General features: G+C 47.6%; 1 protein-coding gene across 1 annotated transcript; it reads left to right on the top strand.

The window, feature by feature from the left end:
- The first annotated feature begins 14415 nt into the window (after positions 1-14415).
- Fitm2 (fat storage inducing transmembrane protein 2) lies at positions 14416-20472 on the top strand. The gene is made up of 2 exons (XM_075962970.1): positions 14416-14684; positions 16793-20472. Exons 1-2 carry the CDS (start codon positions 14512-14514, stop codon positions 17406-17408), a joined length of 789 nt encoding a protein of 262 aa, XP_075819085.1. The 5' UTR covers positions 14416-14511; the 3' UTR covers positions 17409-20472.
- Positions 20473-20714: the final 242 nt, after the last annotated feature.

Genomic DNA, 20714 nt, shown 5'->3' with positions numbered 1-20714 from the left:
CAAGCACAGCCAAAATTCAGAGGCCGGTGCCACGATCCCTTCTTGTCCTGTTTCGTAGAGGAAGACTCTGAACCCCACAGAGGTGAATGAAAAAGAAGGCCACAGTCAAGAAAGCCTGGGTTCAAATCCAAGTCTGCTTGGTGCCCAGGGCCCTGTTAGTTAGAGAAATTAATTGATGTTCTGCTCTGTACCCCCAACAAAATGCAGATGTGTGGGGTGAACCCTGGAGAAGGCTTGAGCTACTAAACAACGTGGTGTGTGTGTTCAGCAAGGGGGTTCAAACCCCCTTAATCCATTCACTGCAAAACATCCACGAGCTGATGGGTGAACTGTTTGACCCTCACTGGTACAAGTGAGAGCAATGAAGGCACCTGTCTCATCAAACACTCGTGAGAGCAAATGAGTCAATGTTTGTGAAGTTACGACAGCAGCTGCCACACAATGTGTTTTCTGTGGGTGTGTGCACGCATGTTCACACACACCCATGTGCTCTTATTTGGCTGTTACACTTAGATGCTATGTGCGCGCCAGTGCAGTTACATGTGCATAGGCATGTGGGTTTCTGTGTTCTGTCATGTACATCCAGGTGCATGCATGAGCACACCTGAGTCTACATATACATGCATGGGTGTGATTGGAAGCCAGCTGGTCTCTGAGATGACGAAACTGAGGGTTTGGCATTCATGTCTCTCCTCTTTGGTTGCTTGTGTTTTGCACAAATAACAAACATTCCTTTAATTCTAGGGGTCACATTTACAGGAAATGTGTAAAAGAAACAAGGTTGAAAACCCCCAGGCTGGGGCTATAGAGTTGGCTCAGTGATTAAGAGCACTTGTTACAAAGGACCTGGGTTCAATTCCCAGCATCCACATGGAGGCTCGCCACCTCCTAGGGCACAAGGCACACATGTGGTACACAGACATACATGCAGGCAAAACACACATACACGTCAAGGCTGAGTCTCTGCTCAGCTAGTGGTGCAGGGCTGAAGACAGGCTGGGTCACTCGGGCCAGGTCTTCCTCCCCAGACACTTGAAACCCTAGCTCCAGGCTGCCACCCAGACTGCTCCTCCACAGCCCAGACAACACGGCCGCCAAAACACACTCCTGCTGCAGCAATGTCCCTGGCCACAGCATCCTTCGCTTGGCCAAACGACGACTGGAAACTAAAGGAGGCTGTGGGAGGCTGAGATCCCTGACCTCAGCAGGGCCTTCCCACCATAGGGTAAGAAAAGCAGACACAAATAACACTAGTTCTTGGGGACTGGGGACTGTCAAGTCCAAACTCCTCTGGCTGCCTGACCTGGACCACTCCCATGTGAGGTGCCCAAACCTTGTTTCAGAGTTTAGCATTAATGGTCCCAGTTCACAGGGCATCTTTGAGGCAGAGACACACCTATTGTACAGATGGAAACACTCTCTGCTCCCCTGTGGACAAGACTGACCCCTTTCCATGAAGCAGATTTTCAGCAGATAAAATAGCCAGGGTAGGGCAGGTAATAATTAGGGGTGGCCCAAATTAGGAACTCTGGGTTAGTGTCTACTCCTGCTCAGTTCAGTTACTGCCTGTTTCTTGCCTTTTCTGAGCATGGGCAAGGAAGGGACATTCTCTCAAAGAGTGGGATTGAGGCTGTGTAGATTGGTGTGTTGTGGAGCAGGCTAGATCCAGACAGCCTGGGTTGCTGGACCAGATCCAAGGATCATTGCCTGAGTGGCCACCAGCAAGCTATTCAACCATTTTGTGCTTTGGTACCTTTGTCTATAAAGTGGAGCCACTAGGCTGGAGAGAGGGCTTAATGGTGAAGGGTGTGCTATGACAGGCATTTCATTGATTGCCTTAAGAGATACCAACAGGGGCAAGATGGTGAAGGTTCTCGAGGACCTAAATTTGGTTCTCAGCCTGTATGTTACCTGACTTACAACTCTTGAAACACGTATGTGCACACACATGCGCATGCACGCACGCATGTATACACACATACACACATACATACACACGGGGGGGAGGGAGTTAAAAATAATAAAAATATGGGGCTGAGGCCAGGCATGATGGCACACCCAGGAGGCAGATGCAGACTGTGAATTCAAGGCAAACCTGGTTTACCTAGTGAATTCCAGACCAGTTGGGGCTACGGTGACATTCTGTTGAAAACAAAACAAAACCCTCACTTATCACGGCACACCTGTGATGGTCAGAGGACAATCTGTAGTCCCCTCTCTTTCTACCATGTGGGTCCCGAGGTCAAGCTTAGATCGTCAGGCTTGGCTACAAGCACCTTTACCCACTGAGCCATCTTGCCCCTGTTGGTATCTCTTAAGGCAATCAATGAAATGCCTGTCATAGCACAAGCTGCGGGTATTTATAATAGCTAATAATAACATCAGCAGGCAACATTTGTGGAGCATGTGGAAGATGATACATTCTAAATGCTTCATACATGTAGTTTTGTTAAGCCTTATTCCATGATCATGATGCCAGCACCTCTGTTCTCCAGCGGACAAGGTGGAAGCTCAGATAGGCTAAGCAGTTTGCCCAAGTTCAGATAGTCAGCCCCAGGGGAATCAGGATGCTAGGATAGGTCTCTCCCATTCCTGCGCTGAACCAAGAGTGTGGACCAGGAGACTGTGGCTGGACCAGAGGGGGGTGGGAAGCAGACAGACCCTTAGAGATCATCAGGGCCATTTGTCAGTTAAGAAAAGAGGTTCAGAGAGGTCAAACAACTTGTCCAAGGACAATACACAGCAGCTGGCAGGCTCAGGACTGCAGCCCAGATCTGTCACTCCAAATCCAAGCAGGAGGAGGGCAGTCATTAAGAACAGAAAAGCTACAGGATTTTTGTTTTGTCTTGTTTTTTCTTTGTTTTGAAATAAGGTTCTGCTCTCTAGCCCAAACTGGCCTCGAAATTGTAGCAATCCTTCTACTTAAGCCTTTCCACAGTCTTTTTTTTTAAAAAAAAATTTTAATTTTATTTTTTTAAAAAAAATTTAAAATGTTTATGTATATGAGTAGTTTGCCTGCATGTGTGCAAGCGCACCATGTGTGTGCCTGGTTTAATTAGGGTCATAATGCTATAGGGTTTTTACATGGATAAGATGATATGCTACATCCCAGGCATGGTGGTGCATACTTGTAATCTTTAGTATTCTGGAGGCGAAGGCAGAGGGATCGAGAATTCAAGGTTAGTATCAATCACATAGTAAACTCTGGGACCAGCCTTGACTTCTTGAGACCCTGTTTTAAGAAACAACAACAAAAAAGAGACACAGCTGACTAGAGATATACCTAAAGCAACAAAATTACAAAGGAAAACACACCAAAAATACTGTCAATAGTAGAAAGGAGTCTAAAAGTACTGGGGTGGGACATTGAAGGGGTTTCTAGTGCTTGACTGGATTCATGCTTACAGACTGGCTCACCCCACAATACACCTTAGGCTACAGGCTCCACAATTGGTTTAATTTTTTAATATTTATTTATTGCGTGTGTGTGTCCAGTCAGGAGACAACTTGTGAGGTTCTTCTTTTCATCATGTGGGTCCTAGGAGTTGAACTCAGGCTGTGAGGGGTAATGAAACAATGGTAGGTGCTTGGTACACAGACACATCCTGCTAGCCCCACAGTTGACTTTTTTTTTAAAGATTTATTTATTATGCATACAATGTTCTGTTAACATATATACACCAGAAGAGGCACCAGATCTCATTACAGATGGTTGTGAGGCACCATGTGGGTGCTAGGAATTGAACTCAGGACCTCTGGAAGAGCAGCTAGTGCTCTTAACCGCTGAGCCATCTCTCCAGCCCCCCCCCCCCAGTTGACTTTTATGTTTTATTTTGAGACAGTCTCAAGTAGCTTAGGCTGCCCGTGAACTCAACATATAGCCAAGGATGACCTTGAACTTTTTTTTTAATGTGCATTGTGTTTTGCCTGCATGTATCTCTGTGTGAGGGTGTCAGAAGCTTTGAAACTTGAGTTACAGACATGCGAGCTGCCATGCGGGTGCTGGGAATTGAACTCAGGACTTCTAGAAGAGCAGCCAGCACACTTCACCACTGAGCCATCTCTCCAGCCCCAACTTTAAACTTTTGATCCTTCTGCTTCTAGTCATGGGTCATCATTCCCGGCATGGTCAGTGCTGAGGGTGGGACCCAGACATTTGTGCATGCTCTGTAAACACTCTACCAACGAGCCAGTGAGCTGGATGCCCAGGTCATAGTTCACGTTTTGGGTTTGTGTTGTTTTATAATTCCGAAAGCTGAACATTAACAATCACAGTAGTCCCCCAGCCCCAGCGCCCACCTGTCACTGCCTTAGCTATGTACAGGAATTTTAATCTTCTTTTAACAGTTGAGAACATAGCTTCAAAGAGGGAGGCCACTGCCTGAAGCACATAGCGAGTACATCTGGACACCAAGATTTGACCTGTAGCCAGGCCTGTGTCCCCAGAAGAGCAGAATGGAGAGGCTACGGGTCACTGTCCCTGACCTAGAGAGAGGGCTCACAACGGCTCAGAGTATCTGGTAGCTTTGTAAATAAATATACATAAAATACCTCTGGGCTCCAAGGCCTTGTACTTTGTTCTCTCTGCCCCTACCCAGCACTGGCTCTTCTGTGGGTCACTCAGAGGGAAGCAGGATGATGTAGCGGGTGAGGGCCAGCATTTCGGAGTCTAGAACTCCATATGACCCACACCAAGGCCTAGGCCCTCTCTGGAACTCTTTCTCGTCTGTAAAATGGGAACAAGAAATAGGTGCTTCTGAGCTGGGGCATGGTGGTGAAAGTCTTATCACCCTAGCTACTCCGGATAGCAAGGCTGGAAGGTGGTATGTTCAAAGTTAACCTTGAGCTTAGACGGAGCCTATCTCACAAAAGTGAAAAGAGGGGTCTGCAATATGGCTAAGTGGGTACAGGGGTTTGCCGCCAGCCTAATAACCTGAGTTTGAGCCCCAGGGGGATCTACACGAAAGTAGGAGGGAATTAAGTTGTCTTTTGACCTACCTCCTCCCATAACACACTAAATAGGTAAATGTAATACATATATACTATATATTTAATGATATATGCTAGTATATATAAATATATTCGATGAATACATGGTGGAGATGTAGCTCAGCTGTAGAGCACTTGTCTAGTATGTGGAAGGCCCTACGTTCAGTGCTGGGAAAGAAAAAGGTTCTTTGATCCAGGGTGACTGATCAGCTGATTGGAGTGCTGGCGCAGAGAAGCAGGGGGGGGGAACCACAAATCTATTTTAATTGACCAGATGCCTAAATCTGGATGATGTGATCTTTTATTTTGGAAAAATGTGGTGTGACGATTTGATATAATTATGTAAAATACAGTGATCAAATCACGGTGATTAGCATCTCCATAGCCTTGATTATTAATTCTTGCCTCGAGAGCTGTCCTGCTGTATGCGTATGTGTGTATCTGTGTGTGGTGGGGGTACAAGCGTATGCGTGGAAGCCAGAGGTTGACAGGGAGCGGGCTTCTTTCTTGATTACTCTCCACCCTTTTGTGTGTTTGTTTCTGAGACTGTGTTGTGTCTTTTATTTTATCCAAATGTCATTGGTTAATTGAATGGGGCTCCCACAACACTGTGTAGCTTTGCTTGACCTGAAACTCACCATTGTAGACAAGGCTGGCCTCGAACTCACAGAGATCACCCGCCTCTGTTTCCACAGACTGAGGTTAAGGACGTAAGGTACCCTACCGGGCTCCACTTTTCTTTTGAGGTAGTATCTCTCACTGAACCTGTAGCTCATCATTCAACTAGATTGTCTAGCCAGGAAGCCCCCAAATTTTCCTGTCTCTGCCTGCTCAGTGATAGGATTATAGGCATGGCCAGCTTCCTCAGTGGGTACCTGGAGTCCCAGCTCAGGTTCTCATGCTTGCTGGAGATTGGACACAGAACTTCATGAATACTAGGCGAATGCTCTATCTACTACTGACCCATATCCTCAGTCCTTCCCTAGCTCTTGATACAGTGACTGTATGTAGTTTATGTCAGGATCTGGGTGACATTTGTGCTGGTGACTGTATGTAAAAATGTACCTACTTGTATACAAGATTGGGTTAAAATTGTTACACCTCAGTACAATTTTAAGGATTCTGCAAAATTTTTAAAAATCTGTTTAAAAGAATTCTCTCTTGCATTGACAAGATGGCTCAGTTGGTAAAGGCACTTGCCGACAAGCCTGTCCACCTGAGTTCTCTCCTCAAAACCCATGAAAGAGAAGTAACTCCTGAAGGTTGCCCTCTGTGTTAGGAATATTTCTCTCCTATGCCTCTCTGCCCATGCAAATAATTCCAATCAGACCAAATTAGACCGAATAAAAGATGCCCATGTTTACTGCAGCGCTCCGGGGTGGCCCAGGAAAACATGGCGAGGGAAAGAGAGAGAGAGAAAAGGGGAGACTACGCAAAACCCAGAGACCACGTGTTCCTTTTCTGGGGAGCAGCCTAAATAGCCCGTGGAAGTGATCCTGACCCTCCTGGGGAGGGGTCACTGTTTGGCCAACTTTCCTGGAGATGGAGTCTGGACCAAGGCAACTTCCAGGGAGGGGGCTTGGAATGGAGCTTCCTGCTCTATTCCTGCTCCCATTGGCACTCCAAGGATGGGCGCCAGGGGCTGAGGTGATGCTTTGAACCAAACATCCCAGACTCCTTGGATATAGGGGCTGAGGTCTCAGTTTCGATCACACATTCTGATCTCCACATGCTTGCCATGATAAGTGCCCTTTCCTTCAGCAAATAAATTAATGTTAAAAAACTAATAAAGTATTCTGTGAATAACAATGCAATTTAAAATCATAAGGAGAAACACACTAGAGCTGGAAAGATAATGGTTCAGTAGTTAGGAGTGTTTACTGCTCTTGCAGACAGACGACAAGAATTTGGTTGCAAGCACCTATGTCGGCAGCTCCTAGTCACCTGTAACTCCACCTCCAGGAGATTACACACACACACACACACACACACACACACACACACACACGCACGCACGCACGCACGCACACACAATCTTTTTAAAAGAGAGATGGTGGTGCAGACCTTTAATCCCAGCATTTAGGAATCCAAAGCAAGAGGATCTCTGTGAGTTCGATGCCAGCCTAGACTACATAGTTGCAAGCTACCTGTTAGCCAGGTGCAGAGTGTAACTGGGTTAACCCTGACGATGTGGGGATGGGGAGACATTCTTATCCTCCTAACATACAATTCATAACCATACACGAATACCTTCCCCGACGCGCTGCCAAGGGATTTTCAAAACCCTTCATTAATCTTGAGGAGCTGGGTCGGCTGGAAAGAGTGAGGACTCAGGCAGGGAGAACAGCCTCTTCGCCAGGTGCACCTTGGGGAGCATTTGGGGGTACGGAGACTAACTGGGAATGGAGAGCAGGGAGGCACCAGGAGGTCAGCAGAACTGTTCAGCAGGGGACCTCGGCGCTTTGCCAGTCTACAGGAAGCACAAGGCTGAGGATGGGAGATGGCACCGGAGGAAGGAATATGCGTAAGAGCAGCTCTGAGCCCTTCACCCTACACCACCGCCAAGGCCTGATCTCCCACAGTCCCCTGGAACCCTCCGGAGAAGTGCCCGGAGATGTCCCTTATCAAGGACACCTCTGTTGAGAGGCCAGCGGACATCAGCCTGGTGTTTGCAGAGGCCAAGCCAGAGAGCCGCTCGCCCTCCCGAGGTGGCAGAGAGAGGAGCGGGAGAGCAGAGATGGCGTGCTTGAGCTGCTAGTCACGGATGCCCGAGGGTGACTGGTATTGTCGCATAGAGTGAGCTGGCCGTCAAGCCCGGAGGGTACCCTGTGGTCCTGCTGCGCCAAGGCCCTGTAGTCCCGGGTCAAAGCCATGCCCGTGGGGCTGGCGGCCGCAGGACTAGGAAAATCCTCCTCCTGGTCCAGGACAGCTGCACCCGCCAGGTGTGGCTGCGGAATTTGCTGTGTCGCCTGCCCGCGCAGCTGGAGCGGAAAAGCCCAGGCGTCAGAACCCCCTGTCTGAGCATCCAGCCTCGCATTCCTGCAAGGCCCGCAGCCACCGCCCAGCTGGACCCTAAGAATTCGACAGGGCGGGGTGGAAAGGGACCGTGGGACCCTCTGGGCCACTCTCCATCTGTTAAATGGGGGTGGTTACACTGCCTTCTCTGTCTCACCAGTGGCTCTAAACGTCTCCCGAAGACCATCTTTATTTCAGAGGTGTCGTTTATTGTACCCCTAACTAGATGCTTGACCCCGAACAAAATAAGACTTCACATACTACGCAGGCAACGCAGTTGACAAGGTTTCTGGCTTTTCCAGCAAGGAAACAGATGGACAAGGAACTTGTCAGAGGTAGGGCAGGTAATGAACACGCAGCTAGTCTTGAATTCACATCTGTGTTTTTAACCAAAGCAATAGATGTTTATACCCTGTTAGCTTGTCACTTGGTAAGCTTGGCAAAGTGCTGTGGGTGCTGGATTATCCCAAAGCAGGGAGTGTTAGAGCCGCACCCTCTAGACCCAGGAGTCAGGTAAGGATCAGGAATGAAGCACTTTGTCCAGTGGGGCATACATATCTCTTACCTTGAGTCCCAGCTCTGCCGGCTGTGTGACTTTGACTATGTGTCTTAGCCTGTTGTGCCTCAGTGTTTGCTGTTGTAGAAAGGAATATAACAGTACCTACCTGGGGGAGGGGCATCCTTGTGGGAAAGAGAGCAGTCGAGAGGATTTTAATTCAGAGCCCAGTGCCTGGCATACTCTACCTATTTCTTATTTTGCTATGGTTTCATTGGTTGCTTATGTATTTGCTTTAATGGAGCGTTGTGAAATATAACATATATTTGAGAGTCATGAGAAGTCAGTGCGGATTTAACGAGTAATTTTTTTAAAACCCAGGTGAAGAAACAGAGAATGTCTAACTGTTCAACCCCAATACCCCCACCCTTTTTACTCTGCAGACAGCCATATCCTGGCATGAGGTTGTCCTTGCCTCTCTTTCTGGTTTCTCTTTCATCAATGACAGCTACCTCTTCCAAAGCCTGGACCCTCCACTGCCCGAGATAAGATAGGCTGTAAGAGGCATGTCCAGAGGAGGAAGCTGGGAGTTGGGGAGGAGCGGATCACAAAGTTGCTTGGGGGTAGTGAGGGTCCCAAGCAAGAGCCCCGCTCTTCTTTCCACAGCTGCTGGTGGGTAAAGGCGGGTGCTCCCCATAGCACACCCCTGCTGTCCCTTCACCTAAGTCTGTATGTGTTGGAGGCACAGACAGCGGGTACGACCCTTTCCTGCTAGAAAGGCCTAAGATCTGGCCTCTGGTAGACACCAGCCTTACTCAGCTGCTCCAGGAGAGGCTGGTTATTCCCTGGGGTCAGATAGAGCGGCAGCCAGAGGTGACGAAGGAGCAAAACTTTGCAGAAAGAGTTCAGGAGGAAGGATTTGGTGCTGGGGTGAGCATCCAACTTGTTGGCCAGGAACTGAAGATGAGAGAGCCTCCTACTGGGAGAGTCTCTCTCCCAATCTGAATGAATTATTTCACAGGGACCAACCAACAAAAGGGCACGGCTGGTCACTCTTCTGGGAATAGCTGCTTCTCACCATTCCTTTGGCTGACCACTGGCCAAGCCTTCAGACCTCGGAGTGGGGAGAATTCAGCTGTTCCAGGAGCTGTCCCTGACTCTTCCCTCTCCTCCAGGGCCTAAACTGACTCTGCCAAACTCATCGTTTCATCTCAGCATCTTCCAGACTCTGGGGACCACAAGGCAGCTTTCACAGCCATTTGTAATGGTGGGAGCTCCTCGAGATCAAAGACATAATCCTTTCATATTTGTTATTTGTCATTATATATTTTCTATTCACAAAGAGTCTATTTAAAGAACATGAACAATTTCCTTTTGCTCACTGCTTTAGTAATGATTCTCTAAGAAATTTAACCTATGTATGTACGTATATGGGCATTTTGTCTGCATGTATGCCTGTATACCATGTGCATGCCTGGTGCCCATAGAGGCCACAAGAGGGTGTTGGATCCCCTAGCACTGGAGTTACAGGGGATAATGAGCTGCTGTGCAGGTGTGGGGAATACATCCTGTGTTCCCTGAAAGAGCAGCCGGTGCTCTAAACTGCTAAGCAAGTGTTTCTAGCCATAGAAATGAGTCTTTACTCTGGATACAGCTCGGGGGAGCATGTTTACTTAACATGAACAAGACCTCACACCAACAGTAATAATTCACTAATTTATCCAGTAACACAAATGTTTGGCTGCTTTGTAAAGGCCACATTCTGCTCTAGACATTGTCCATCAGAGAAGGAAACAGCACACATCACATGCTCTCTGGAACTGGCATCTCAGTTGGGGTAAGACAGAAAATAAACACATGAATAAAGAAATTATAAATTATAGCTTGGGAGACAAATATGGCAGTACCGACCTATAATGCCAGTACTCAGGAGGCAGAGGCAGGGGAATCTGAATTTCAAAGTCATTCTCCTGTTGTAAAAGGCTGCTTGTTGGTTTCCTGGCTGCCCACACTCCCGAAATAATCACACAGAAACTATATTTTTAAAATCACTGCTTGGCCAATTACTTAAGCATATTGCTAGCCAGCTCTTATATCTAGAATTAACCCATCTCCATTATTTTATATTTTACTATGAGGTTTGTGGCTTACCGGCAAGGTTTCAGCATGTCTGTCTCTGGTGGTGGCTCCATGGCTTCTCTCCTGACTCCACCTTCTTTCTCCCAGCATTCAGTTTTGTTTTTCCTGCCTAGCTAAGTTTTGTCCTATTAGGCCAAGTCATTTTCTTTATTAACCAATGGTATTCACAGCATACAGAGGGGAATTTCACATCACCTCCCTTTTCTGGTTAAATAAAAAAAAGGAGAGGTTTTAACTTTAACAAAGTAAACTTACATATAACAAAACAGGTATCAAGCAAGAATTATAGTCACAATATTTATATCTATTTTATCTTTTATTATAACTAAGAAAAACTATAATTAAATTATCTAGTCTTCAACTCCGTCAAAGACTCCAGAAGGATATAATATTACCTAAGTAAACAGAAAGTGCATTGTAAGGAACTTCCAAAACTCTAGAACTGACAGAGACTTTGCCCTGCTTGGACAGTCACCCAAAGTTCTTTGTACCATTGGAGCATCCAATCTTCAGCCCACAGGCCCATAGTATCCGGCAGACTTTTTCATGAAGCAGGAAATTTCAAAGACAGTTCTGCCTATATTGGCAGTTTGTCAGTCACAATTTTCTGAGTCCTGCAGAATGTCTGGCAGACTCTTTCATGAAGCAGGAACCCTGAAGGGCCATCTCACCTTTAGACAAGTTCAGCAGTTATTTCTCTGTGGGTCCTGCATGTCTAGTTCATACAGCATGTATTCTTTATTGTAAATATGACTTGCTGTGGAATAATCCATTTGTACACTATGAAGATTTGTTATTCAGATTGATTTAATAAAATGCTGATTGGCCAGTAGCCAGCAGGAAGTATAGGTGGGACAGCCAAACTAAGGGTGCTGGGATGAAGGGCAGAGTCAGAGGAGTGGCCAGTAGATGCGGAGAGAAGCAAGATGGGCATGCCGTACCAAGAAAAGGTACCAAGCCACATGGCAAAGCACAGATAAGAAGAAGAAATATGGGTTAATTTAAATGTAAGAGTTAGCTAATAACAAACCTGAACTATCAGCCAAGTGTTTACAGTTAATATCAAGACTCTGGGTGGTTATTTGGGAGTGGGCAGTCAGGACATGAAAACTCTGCTTGCAATTTTATTGATTTTTGCTGGACATTTGTTTCCATTGTCCACCTATGATTTCAATTCAACTACACATTGGCCAATGAAGTCAAGTCCCAGTGAAGATAGTCGATGATGAAATAAAGCCCTGCTTTGGAGCACTTGCCAACTTCTTTAGTGTAACACTGTGGCTGCTTTCAAGCTTTCTGTGTGATATCACAGAGCTAGGAAGAGAGCACAGAGGCATAGCAGGCAGGTACAACAGATGCAAGTAGTTCAAGAACACAGATAAGCTGGGTGTGATGACCTATGTCCATAATCCCCACACCCAAGAAGGAGGCAGAGACAGGAAGGTGGCCACAGGTTCAAAACCAGCCCTTTCTACATAGTGAGTTCCAGGCCAGCCAGGGCCACATAATGAGATCCTGACTCTAAATAGATAAACAAGAATAGAAATAATAATAAAACATAGAAAAATAATTAGAAAGTGATGGGTTTGAGGTTTTAATCTTGATTTTAAGTGTTAGATTCTATAACACGGTAGCTAAGGAAGGACTCATGGCTGGGAATCCCTGTTGACACCCAGCTTCACAGGCTAAGAGCTTAGCTATGGCACAAAACCAAGTGAGTGAGTCACCAACACCTCATGTGAACTCCACTAACTCCCAGTCCCCAGGATTTTCAGTCAACAAAATAGTCGCTTTATTATTACATTTGTTTATTTGTGTGTGTGTGTGTGTGTGTGAACATTACAGGAGTTAGTTCTTGCCTTCCACAGTGTGGGTCCCAAGGACTAAACCCAGGTTGTTTGGCTTGGCAGCAAGTGCTGTTACATGCTCTCTTAGTTAGGGTTTCTATGCTGTGAAGAGACACCATGAGCACGGTAGCGCTTATAAAGGAAAACATTTAATTGGGTTGGTTTACAGTTCAGAGGTGTCCATTGTCACCATTGTGGGACATGACAGTATACAGGCAGACATGGTGTTGGAGAGGTAGCTGAGAGCTCTACATCTTGTGCAGGCAACAGGAAGTGGTCTGAAACACTGGGCGTGGCTTGAGTATATATGAAACCTCAAATCCCGCCTCCATAGTGACACACTTCTTCTAACAAGGCCATCCCCACCACTCCATCAAAGCTATACCTACTCCAACAAGATCATACCTACGCTAACAAAGCCACACCTCCTAATAGTGCCACTCTCTTTGAGCTTATGGAGTCAGTTACATTCAAACTACCACACATGCTGAGCCATCTCTCCAGAATCACTATGGTGGTTTGAATGAACATGGCCTCCAAAGGTGCATATATTTGAATGCTTGGCCCCCAGCTGATATAACTATTTGGGAAAGATTAGAAAGTGTGGCTTCGGTGGAGGAGGTATGATGTTTCAAAAGCCCACCCATTTCCAGTTACCTCTCTCTTGCTAGCTCTCTCCCTCCTTCTCCCCCAGAGGTTGTGTCTCAAGATGTGGGCTCTCAGGTACTACTCCAGTACCACGCCTGCTGCCATGTTCCTAGCCGTGATGGTCGTGGACCCACCCACTGAAACTGTAAGCCCCTGCCATATTTGTGTAGTAACGACCCCCATACGCTCATACATTTGAATGCTTAGTCACAAAAGAATGTAACCTGTGATAGAATTGGAAGGATTAGGAGGTGTGGCCTTGTGGAAGGAAGTGTGTCACTAAGAGTAGGGTTTGAGGTTTTGAAAGCCCACGCCAGGCCCAGTGACTCTCTCTCTTTTTGCCTGTGGATCAGGATGTAGCTCTCAACTACTTCTCCAGCATAGTGCCTACCATGCCTGCTGCCAAGCTGGGCACCATGATGACAGTGGACTAAAATTCTGAACCCGAAAGCCTTGATCATGGTGTCTTTTTGCAGCAATAGAAAAATGATTACCATAGCCCCAGATAAACTCTTTCTTCTATAAGCTGCCTTGGTCATGGTATTCTACCACAGCAATAGAAAAGTAATGAAGACATCCACATTTTAAATAAGAATACATTTATCAATTTAAATTTTAAGTTTAGTTCATTTGAGAGGCTGAGGCAAGAGGATTTTCGAAACGACAGAGTAAAACTCTGCCTCAAAAAACAAAGTAAGGCTGGGCATGGTGGCACATGCATTTAATCCCAGCACTCGGGAGTCAAAGTCTGACGGTCTCTGAGTTGGAGGCCACCCTGGTCGGCAGTGAGTTCCAGGACAGCCAAGGCTACACAGAGAAGCCCCGTCTTTACAAAACAAAACAAAAGTAAATAAAATTTAGTAATTATTTTGTGGAATTACTTTCCGGTAAAATTTATAAAAATAAAATCCCCAAACCCTATATCTGAACTGCCGTAAGGAACTCCTAAGTCCACAAACTAGCTCTTAAGAAGAGTGACCTTCTTATTGTCGTTTGCGGATCAGAAAAGCAAGTATCCCACGGAGATGTCTCTGCGAGGAACCAAATAATGCCTGACCCCTGATCTAATTCCTAGTGAGCTACAGCACAAACATGAGCAGAGCAGGTTGCGCAAGCCAAGTGAAACCTGCAGTACTGGCAGCATGTCGCCTGGAGGCGCTCAGGTTAGAGAAGGAAGAGCGGCCAAGGTAGTTACAGACCTGCGCTCCGCAAAGTCCACTCAAGGCCACTAGAGGGAGTACGCGCTCCCCTGGGGGGGGCGGAGCTTACGGGAAGCACGCATGCGCCCGGAGGCAGTCGGTGGCACCAGCCCGGGAGAAGGGCAAGACGGTGGCCGAGAGGGTTCCGGGAGGCGGACGGTGGCCGAGAAGGTCCGGCATGGAGCACCTGGAGCGCTGCGCGTGGTTTCTCCGCGGGACGCTGGTGAGGGCGGCTGTGCGACGCTACCTGCCCTGGGTGCTGGTGGCCGCTATGCTGGCGGGCTCGGCCCTCAAGGAGCTGTCCCCGCTGCCCGAGTGCTACCTCAGCAACAAGCGCAACGTCCTCAACGTGTGAGTGCACCAGGTTCTGGGCGCTGCTTGGGTGGGCGAGCTGTCGGGAGGGATACCTGTCTTGACAGCCGCGTCCGCGCACTGGTGGCGACGCGGGGACCCTGGGAAAGCGAGTGACACTCGCGCCTTACGTTTAAGGATTCCGATAGGAGGACCGAGTTGACGGGCGGGCCGGTGACAGGCTGGGCTGGAGGTGGCAGTGTGTCTGAGGTGCTCTGTAGCTGCTGCTCACCGTCCCCTCCCTCCCAGTTAGGCTCTGGCCCCTGTCCTGTTTGGGGAGATGTCACCTCCCTTCTGCCGGCTTGTCAGGCACCTCTCTCCTAACCCCTGTGACAGAAATCCCCACCGTTGTCTTAAAGACCACCTCTAGACCCACCCGCCACCCTGCAAAGTTTTTCCCTCCCGGCCTTGTCTTAGTAGAAGAGTGAAGCCTCCCGCGCCGGTGACCTTTCTCCTGGATCTCCTTGGACTTTTCGCAGTCGTTTAAAGTGCATGGCAGTTGCCCAGGAAAGCAACCCCGGCGGACTTCTTTGGGACATCTCTCTAACTCCTCCCACTTCTTTCCTAGTCTTTTAAAACACCCATATCGAACGTTTCTTGCACAAAACCCCGTTGCAGCAAGTACAGGGAGTCTGGAAGCTGAAATTGCGCCTTCGCTGTGAACTTAAGACCAGAGTTTCCAGCAAGCTGAGAGTCTGCCTAACTCTTCTTATCTGCTTAAAACTCTGTTTTCTTTTTTTGGCAGCTGGGTCGGGTTTCTGGCAGCCCTTAGCTTTGGCAAGGCTTTCCTTATCAATGCTGGTGACGGTTTTAGTGTGAGTCTCCTTGGTGGTGTCTGAGAAACCACTGGAACCTAGGGACGAGGCATTCTGTCCTTGGCCCCCCTTCATCTTTACCCACTGAGTGGCCGGGCTAAGAATAGAGAGTGATGGTGATAGCTGCCTGAGATCTCTGCATGGGTTTTCTGCAGCTCACTCCCAGGTCAGCCACCTTCATGAGCACCGGGCAGGCAGACCTGACAGCTCTTGTCTTATCTGGCCTGATGAACCAGGAGCCCAGCAGGCTGGCATGCTAGTCTGTTGCTTAAGGGTAGCCATGGATTCTAATGTTTTGTTTCAAGACATGGTGCTGATTGATGGGAGGGAACTGACAGACTCACTGAATCTGAACCTGGGAGAGGTTTTGAGAACTGCTTGGCGCTCTCCGCTTCACCAGCTGAGGCATGAAGATACACAAATAGAGTCAGAGTCAGGATTGGAACCCTGGTCCTGTGGCTTGAAGGAAAGCGCTCTCTCTCTCTCTCTCTCTCTCTCTCTCTCTCTCTCTCTCTCTCTCTCTCTCTCTCTCTCTCTCTCAGACTTGCTAGCCTTATTACCACTAGTGTGGTAGAAAAGGGCTTTGGGGCTGGGCAAAGGGTAGCTCAGTCTGTGTTTGCTGGCGTGTGGCGCTGGCAAAGTATTCGGTTTTCTGAGCCCCCAGAATCTGTCTGTAAAATGGGACAAATGAGGGCCGGGGGTACACCTTGGTGGAGAGAGTGCTGCCCTAGCATGTACCCCAGGTTTGATCCCCAGCACCATGTAAAACTGGGTGTGGTTGCATATACCTGCAATGGTGCTACAAGGGTGGTGGAAGCAGGAGGATCCATCCATGTTCAAGACCATCCTCAGTTATATAGGCAGTGTGATGCCAGCCTGGGCTGTACTTAAAGACAAATGACCCCTTCCTCCTCAGCTGATTGTGAATTTTTCTGTGGAAGTGAATTGTGTAAACATATCTGACTTTTGATAGAAGCTCAGGTCTTGCTTTCCTGAGCAGGTAGCACAACTGGAAAATTGCAGGCCCTGGATTTGAACCCCAGTCCACTACTTACGAACTCCTCTCTGTCATGACACATCTGTGTGGCTCAGTTATGGATGAACTAATTTCACTACTTAGGAAATAAAGCTTGGGTAAGCATGTTGTAGGAATTCAAACGCAGTAGCTATTTGGGTGGACAACTTTGATTGATTTCATGTAACTTCCTCAGGGAGCTTAGATACCCAAAGCATGATGACGCCATTTCTTGTCTGCCATGTCTCCTCTTCACCTGCTCTTTCCTCTTCTGTCAGGTATTTTGTTAAAGTGGCCTGGGCCTGGACAGTCTGTCTCCTCCTGCCTTTCATTGCCCTCACCAACTACCACCTGACGGGCAAGGCCGGCCTGGTCCTGAGGCGGTTGAGCACGCTGCTCGTGGGCACGGCCATCTGGTATGTCTGCACAGCCCTCTTCTCCAACATTGAACACTACACAGGCAGCTGCTACCAGTCCCCAGCCCTGGAAGGCATCAGACAGGAGCATCGGAGCAAGCAGCAGTGCCACCGGGAAGGGGGCTTCTGGCACGGCTTTGACATCTCAGGCCACTCCTTCCTACTGACCTTCTGTGCACTCATGATCGTGGAGGAGATGGCCGTTTTGGACGAGGTGAAGACGGATCGCAGCCACCGCCTCCACATTGCCATCACCACCCTGGTTGTCGCCCTGGGCTTTCTGACCTTCATCTGGGTATGGATGTTTTTGTGCACAGCTGTTTATTTCCACGACCTGATCCAGAAGGTGTTTGGCACCTTTTTTGGTTTGCTGGGCTGGTACGGGACATATGGGTACTGGTACCTGAAGTCCTTCTCTCCCGGGCTTCCTCCCCAGAGCTCTAGTTTGACTTTGAAGCGAGAAACTTACAAGAAGTAAAGGAGAAACAAGTGGGGACAGGAGGACAATGGCTGATAGATTTTCCACCTACCTTGTCCGGTGACTGGCTGAACTATTGGTCCCACTTCAGAGACCATGCTTACGAGGCACTTTTGTGGTGGGGTGGAGTCTGAGAAACGTTCGGGCCTCAGACTCTGCTGGTGATGCCATCCATGCTGGCCGCACCACCATTCCTGCCCGATACTTCTCATCTCTGGCAAGACGTGACCTTGATCTGTTCCCTGAGGGAGAGCTAAGGCTCAGCAGAGGGACGGCAGACAGCCTCATGATGTGGGTCAGGGGGAACCAGAGCTGCAGGACTCCCTCTGCTGTGGTCTCCCTGGCTCTGGTCCTTTTAACAGTGTTTCCCCACAGCCTATCCTAAGATGAGCATTTATCTCTGGCAGGTTCTTTATTAAACACCCCGATGCCTAAAGCACACTCTCCGGCTATCGTAATCCACCTCCTCTTTGGAGTACTGACATTTGTACCTGGCTATGGCCAGTTCCCAGCGGGGGCCACAGCCCTGCAGTGCCTGGATGATTTTTATGTAGTGAACATTGGTAAGATCTTCCCGTCTGCGCTGTCTATTGTTATACATTGGTTTTTGGAGCAGAAACCGAGAACCGCATTTCCCCCTCTTCCCCCCTGCGTGAGAGCTTATGGTTTAATCATCACCGTGGCATTTGTTCTTTGATGACAAAACTTCAGTACTGCACTCGGCGTGTGAAAATTGTTTTGAGGGTTTTTTGTTGTTGTTTTGTTTTTAGAACACTAACTTAACTTTTTATAAACAAAACTCTTGGCATATTGTATTAAATCCCACCTGATAGGGTTGTTCCCTCTGTTAAAAATAAAACTGGAACCAGGGGACATGGTGCTGCGCGCCTTTAATCCCAGCAGTCGGGAGGCAGAGGCAGGCGGATCTCTGTGAGTTTGAGGCCAGCCGGGTTGGTCTATATAGTGAGCTCCAGACCAGCCAGGGCTGTAGAGTTCAAGATCCTGTCTCAAAAATAAAATAAAATAAAAATAAAAAATAAAACAAATAACAAGAGTCAAACTGGAAAGCAGACATTTTATTATTTAATGGATTTTGAGCTGAGAGAGTAATTCTGTGAAGTCCTTGTTGGTACTGAGGCCTTCCTGCCCACCTACTGTTGGTCGAGATGGAATAAGGTTCAGGGTCATACGATCATAGGACAAGTACCACAGGCAAGGAATTTTTACCTTTGGAGAAGATTATGATAATTCAGAAGTGAAATAAAAGGTCTCCCTCTGATGCAAGAAAACAGCCACCCATATTACATACTGCCACCATGCAAAGTTATCCAGATTACATAGTGGCATGACTTTGGCCCCGCCTCCTTTTCCTTGTCCCATCAACAGAACCACCCTAAAAGGAGGACATTCAATAGGAGTGACATTCTCTCTGCAGCACCTCCTGGTTTTCAGCCATATCATTATATGACCTTCACTGAAACTGCTAGGGTTAGAAGTCTCATCATGCCTGTCCCACACGGCAAGCTTCCAGTCTCCGATAAGAGGACCCCTGTCCTCTCCCAGGTGATCTCTTAAGCCTGTCACACTGAGTCCTGGCCTTTTGGATGATCACCCTTGTAGCTGCTTTGACGCCTCATACCCAGCAGAGCTGGGTAACGGCACTGCCTGATAAGCTTTGGCCTGCCTGTCCTGACTCGAGCTTGGGCTGTTAGGTGCTTAGTTAAGTTAAGAGTAATTTCTTTCTTACTTTTAATTTAATTTTTTAAAATTTAATTTAGTTTTGTTTTGTTTGTTTTTTTGAGTCAGGGTCTCATTATGCAGCCCCAACTTTCCTGAAACTCACTACGTGGACCAGGCTGTTCTTTGACTCACAGAGATCTGCCTGCCTCTGCCTCCTTAGTGCTGAGATTAAAAATACACTAATATTAAAGCCACCATACCTGGCTACTAAGTAATTTTTTTAAATATAAGGATATATTTGTAATATGTATTTCGTAACCTGTTGAGCTACAGATCAATTTGACCAATGATGATTTATGATGTAAGATGGTGTTACCGAAGGGAAAGGAAGGCGGGCAGTGAGGTGTCAGCGAGGGGCTGTGGTGAGTTGGTAAGGACTGAAAATGTGTTTCACCTTCTGGGAGTTTCCACCCATCCCCCGGGTGAGAATGGGCCTGGGGAAGATGGTAGAGCTGGTCCGGGCAAAGTCCCTCGGGCGTCATGTGACAACAGAAGGGAACAGCCATAGTGCACCCAGAAGTTTATTGTCACGTCAAGGCCCCAGACAGTTTTCTCACAGGGTCTGACCAGGTTTAACCTTAAACTGACTATGTGTGGGAACTCTTAGGTGCACAGCGTTCTCTACATATTAATGGATTATATTACATGTGCATATTCGTGGTACTCCTCCCTTTCCTCTCTCAATGCCAGGGCTGGGAACCCAGGGTTTTGTGCATGCTGGGCAAGCCCTCTACCCCTGAGCTACACCCCGAGTTCCTTGGAACCCTTGCCTTCCCTCCTGTGCAAGGAAGCTGGCATGGGTGAGTGTTTGGACTGGAGCAGCCGTGAGATGTAGGTTTGAGTCTCGGCATCACTCCCAACCCACCTGACCAGCGTGCGAGCCCTGTTACCCTTGCCCGTAAAGTGGAGGCGATTCTTTCAGCATGAAAGGAGGTGACCTGTAAGATGCTGAGGATGAGGGCTAATCAGGCTGTTGCCTCCAAGCCTTTTTCTTGACATCGTTTAGAATGGTCTGGCTCCTCTAGAGAAAGCAGAGAAGCCAACATCTTTTAGGGAACACTCAGAGTTTGGGTGTCCTATTGAAAATCTCTTATCGTCTTTCAAAGTGTCTGTTGTCCCAAGGTATTGAAGATGAGACTTTGGGGCATCTGACCAGAGTCATGCCATGCTGTGTTTGCGTCCCCGGGTGGAGGTTTGCTCACTTGCATCTGTCATTGTCTGGGTACCAGATTGTGTTTAGGAATGGCTCATGCCACTGTTATGTACACACAGAGCCCATGTGTAAACAAGCAAATTAAAGTACACCAGAGATGATGGAATCCCACACTATTGAGTTTGGTGTGTTCCTTCCTGTATTTGTTTTTAATTGACTTTTTTGACTTTAACATTTTTATTTATTTATTTATATTTTTTATTTTTTGGTTTTCAAGACAACTTGGCTGTCCTGGAACTTGCTCTGTAGATCAGGCTGGCTTCAAACTCAGAGATTCACCCTCCTCTGCCTCCCAAGTGCTGGGATTAAAGATGTATACCACCACCGCCTGACTTAACTTTAACTTTTAAATT

This window comes from Microtus pennsylvanicus, chromosome 2, assembly GCF_037038515.1.
Source record: "Microtus pennsylvanicus isolate mMicPen1 chromosome 2, mMicPen1.hap1, whole genome shotgun sequence".
NCBI classification, from domain to species: Eukaryota; Metazoa; Chordata; class Mammalia; order Rodentia; family Cricetidae; genus Microtus; species Microtus pennsylvanicus.
The sequence above is the reverse complement of the archived record's forward strand: the minus strand, read 5'-3'. Positions and strand labels throughout refer to the sequence as shown.

Bases quoted from the DNA above. Each gene is read 5' to 3' on its own strand.
- Fitm2 (XM_075962970.1), top strand. From the start codon at position 14,512: ATGGAGCACCTGGAGCGCTGCGCGTGGTTTCTCCGCGGGACGCTGGTG. The intron at 14,685-16,792 runs GTGAGTGCACCA...CTCTTCTGTCAG, and splicing joins AAGCGCAACGTCCTCAACGT to GTATTTTGTTAAAGTGGCCT.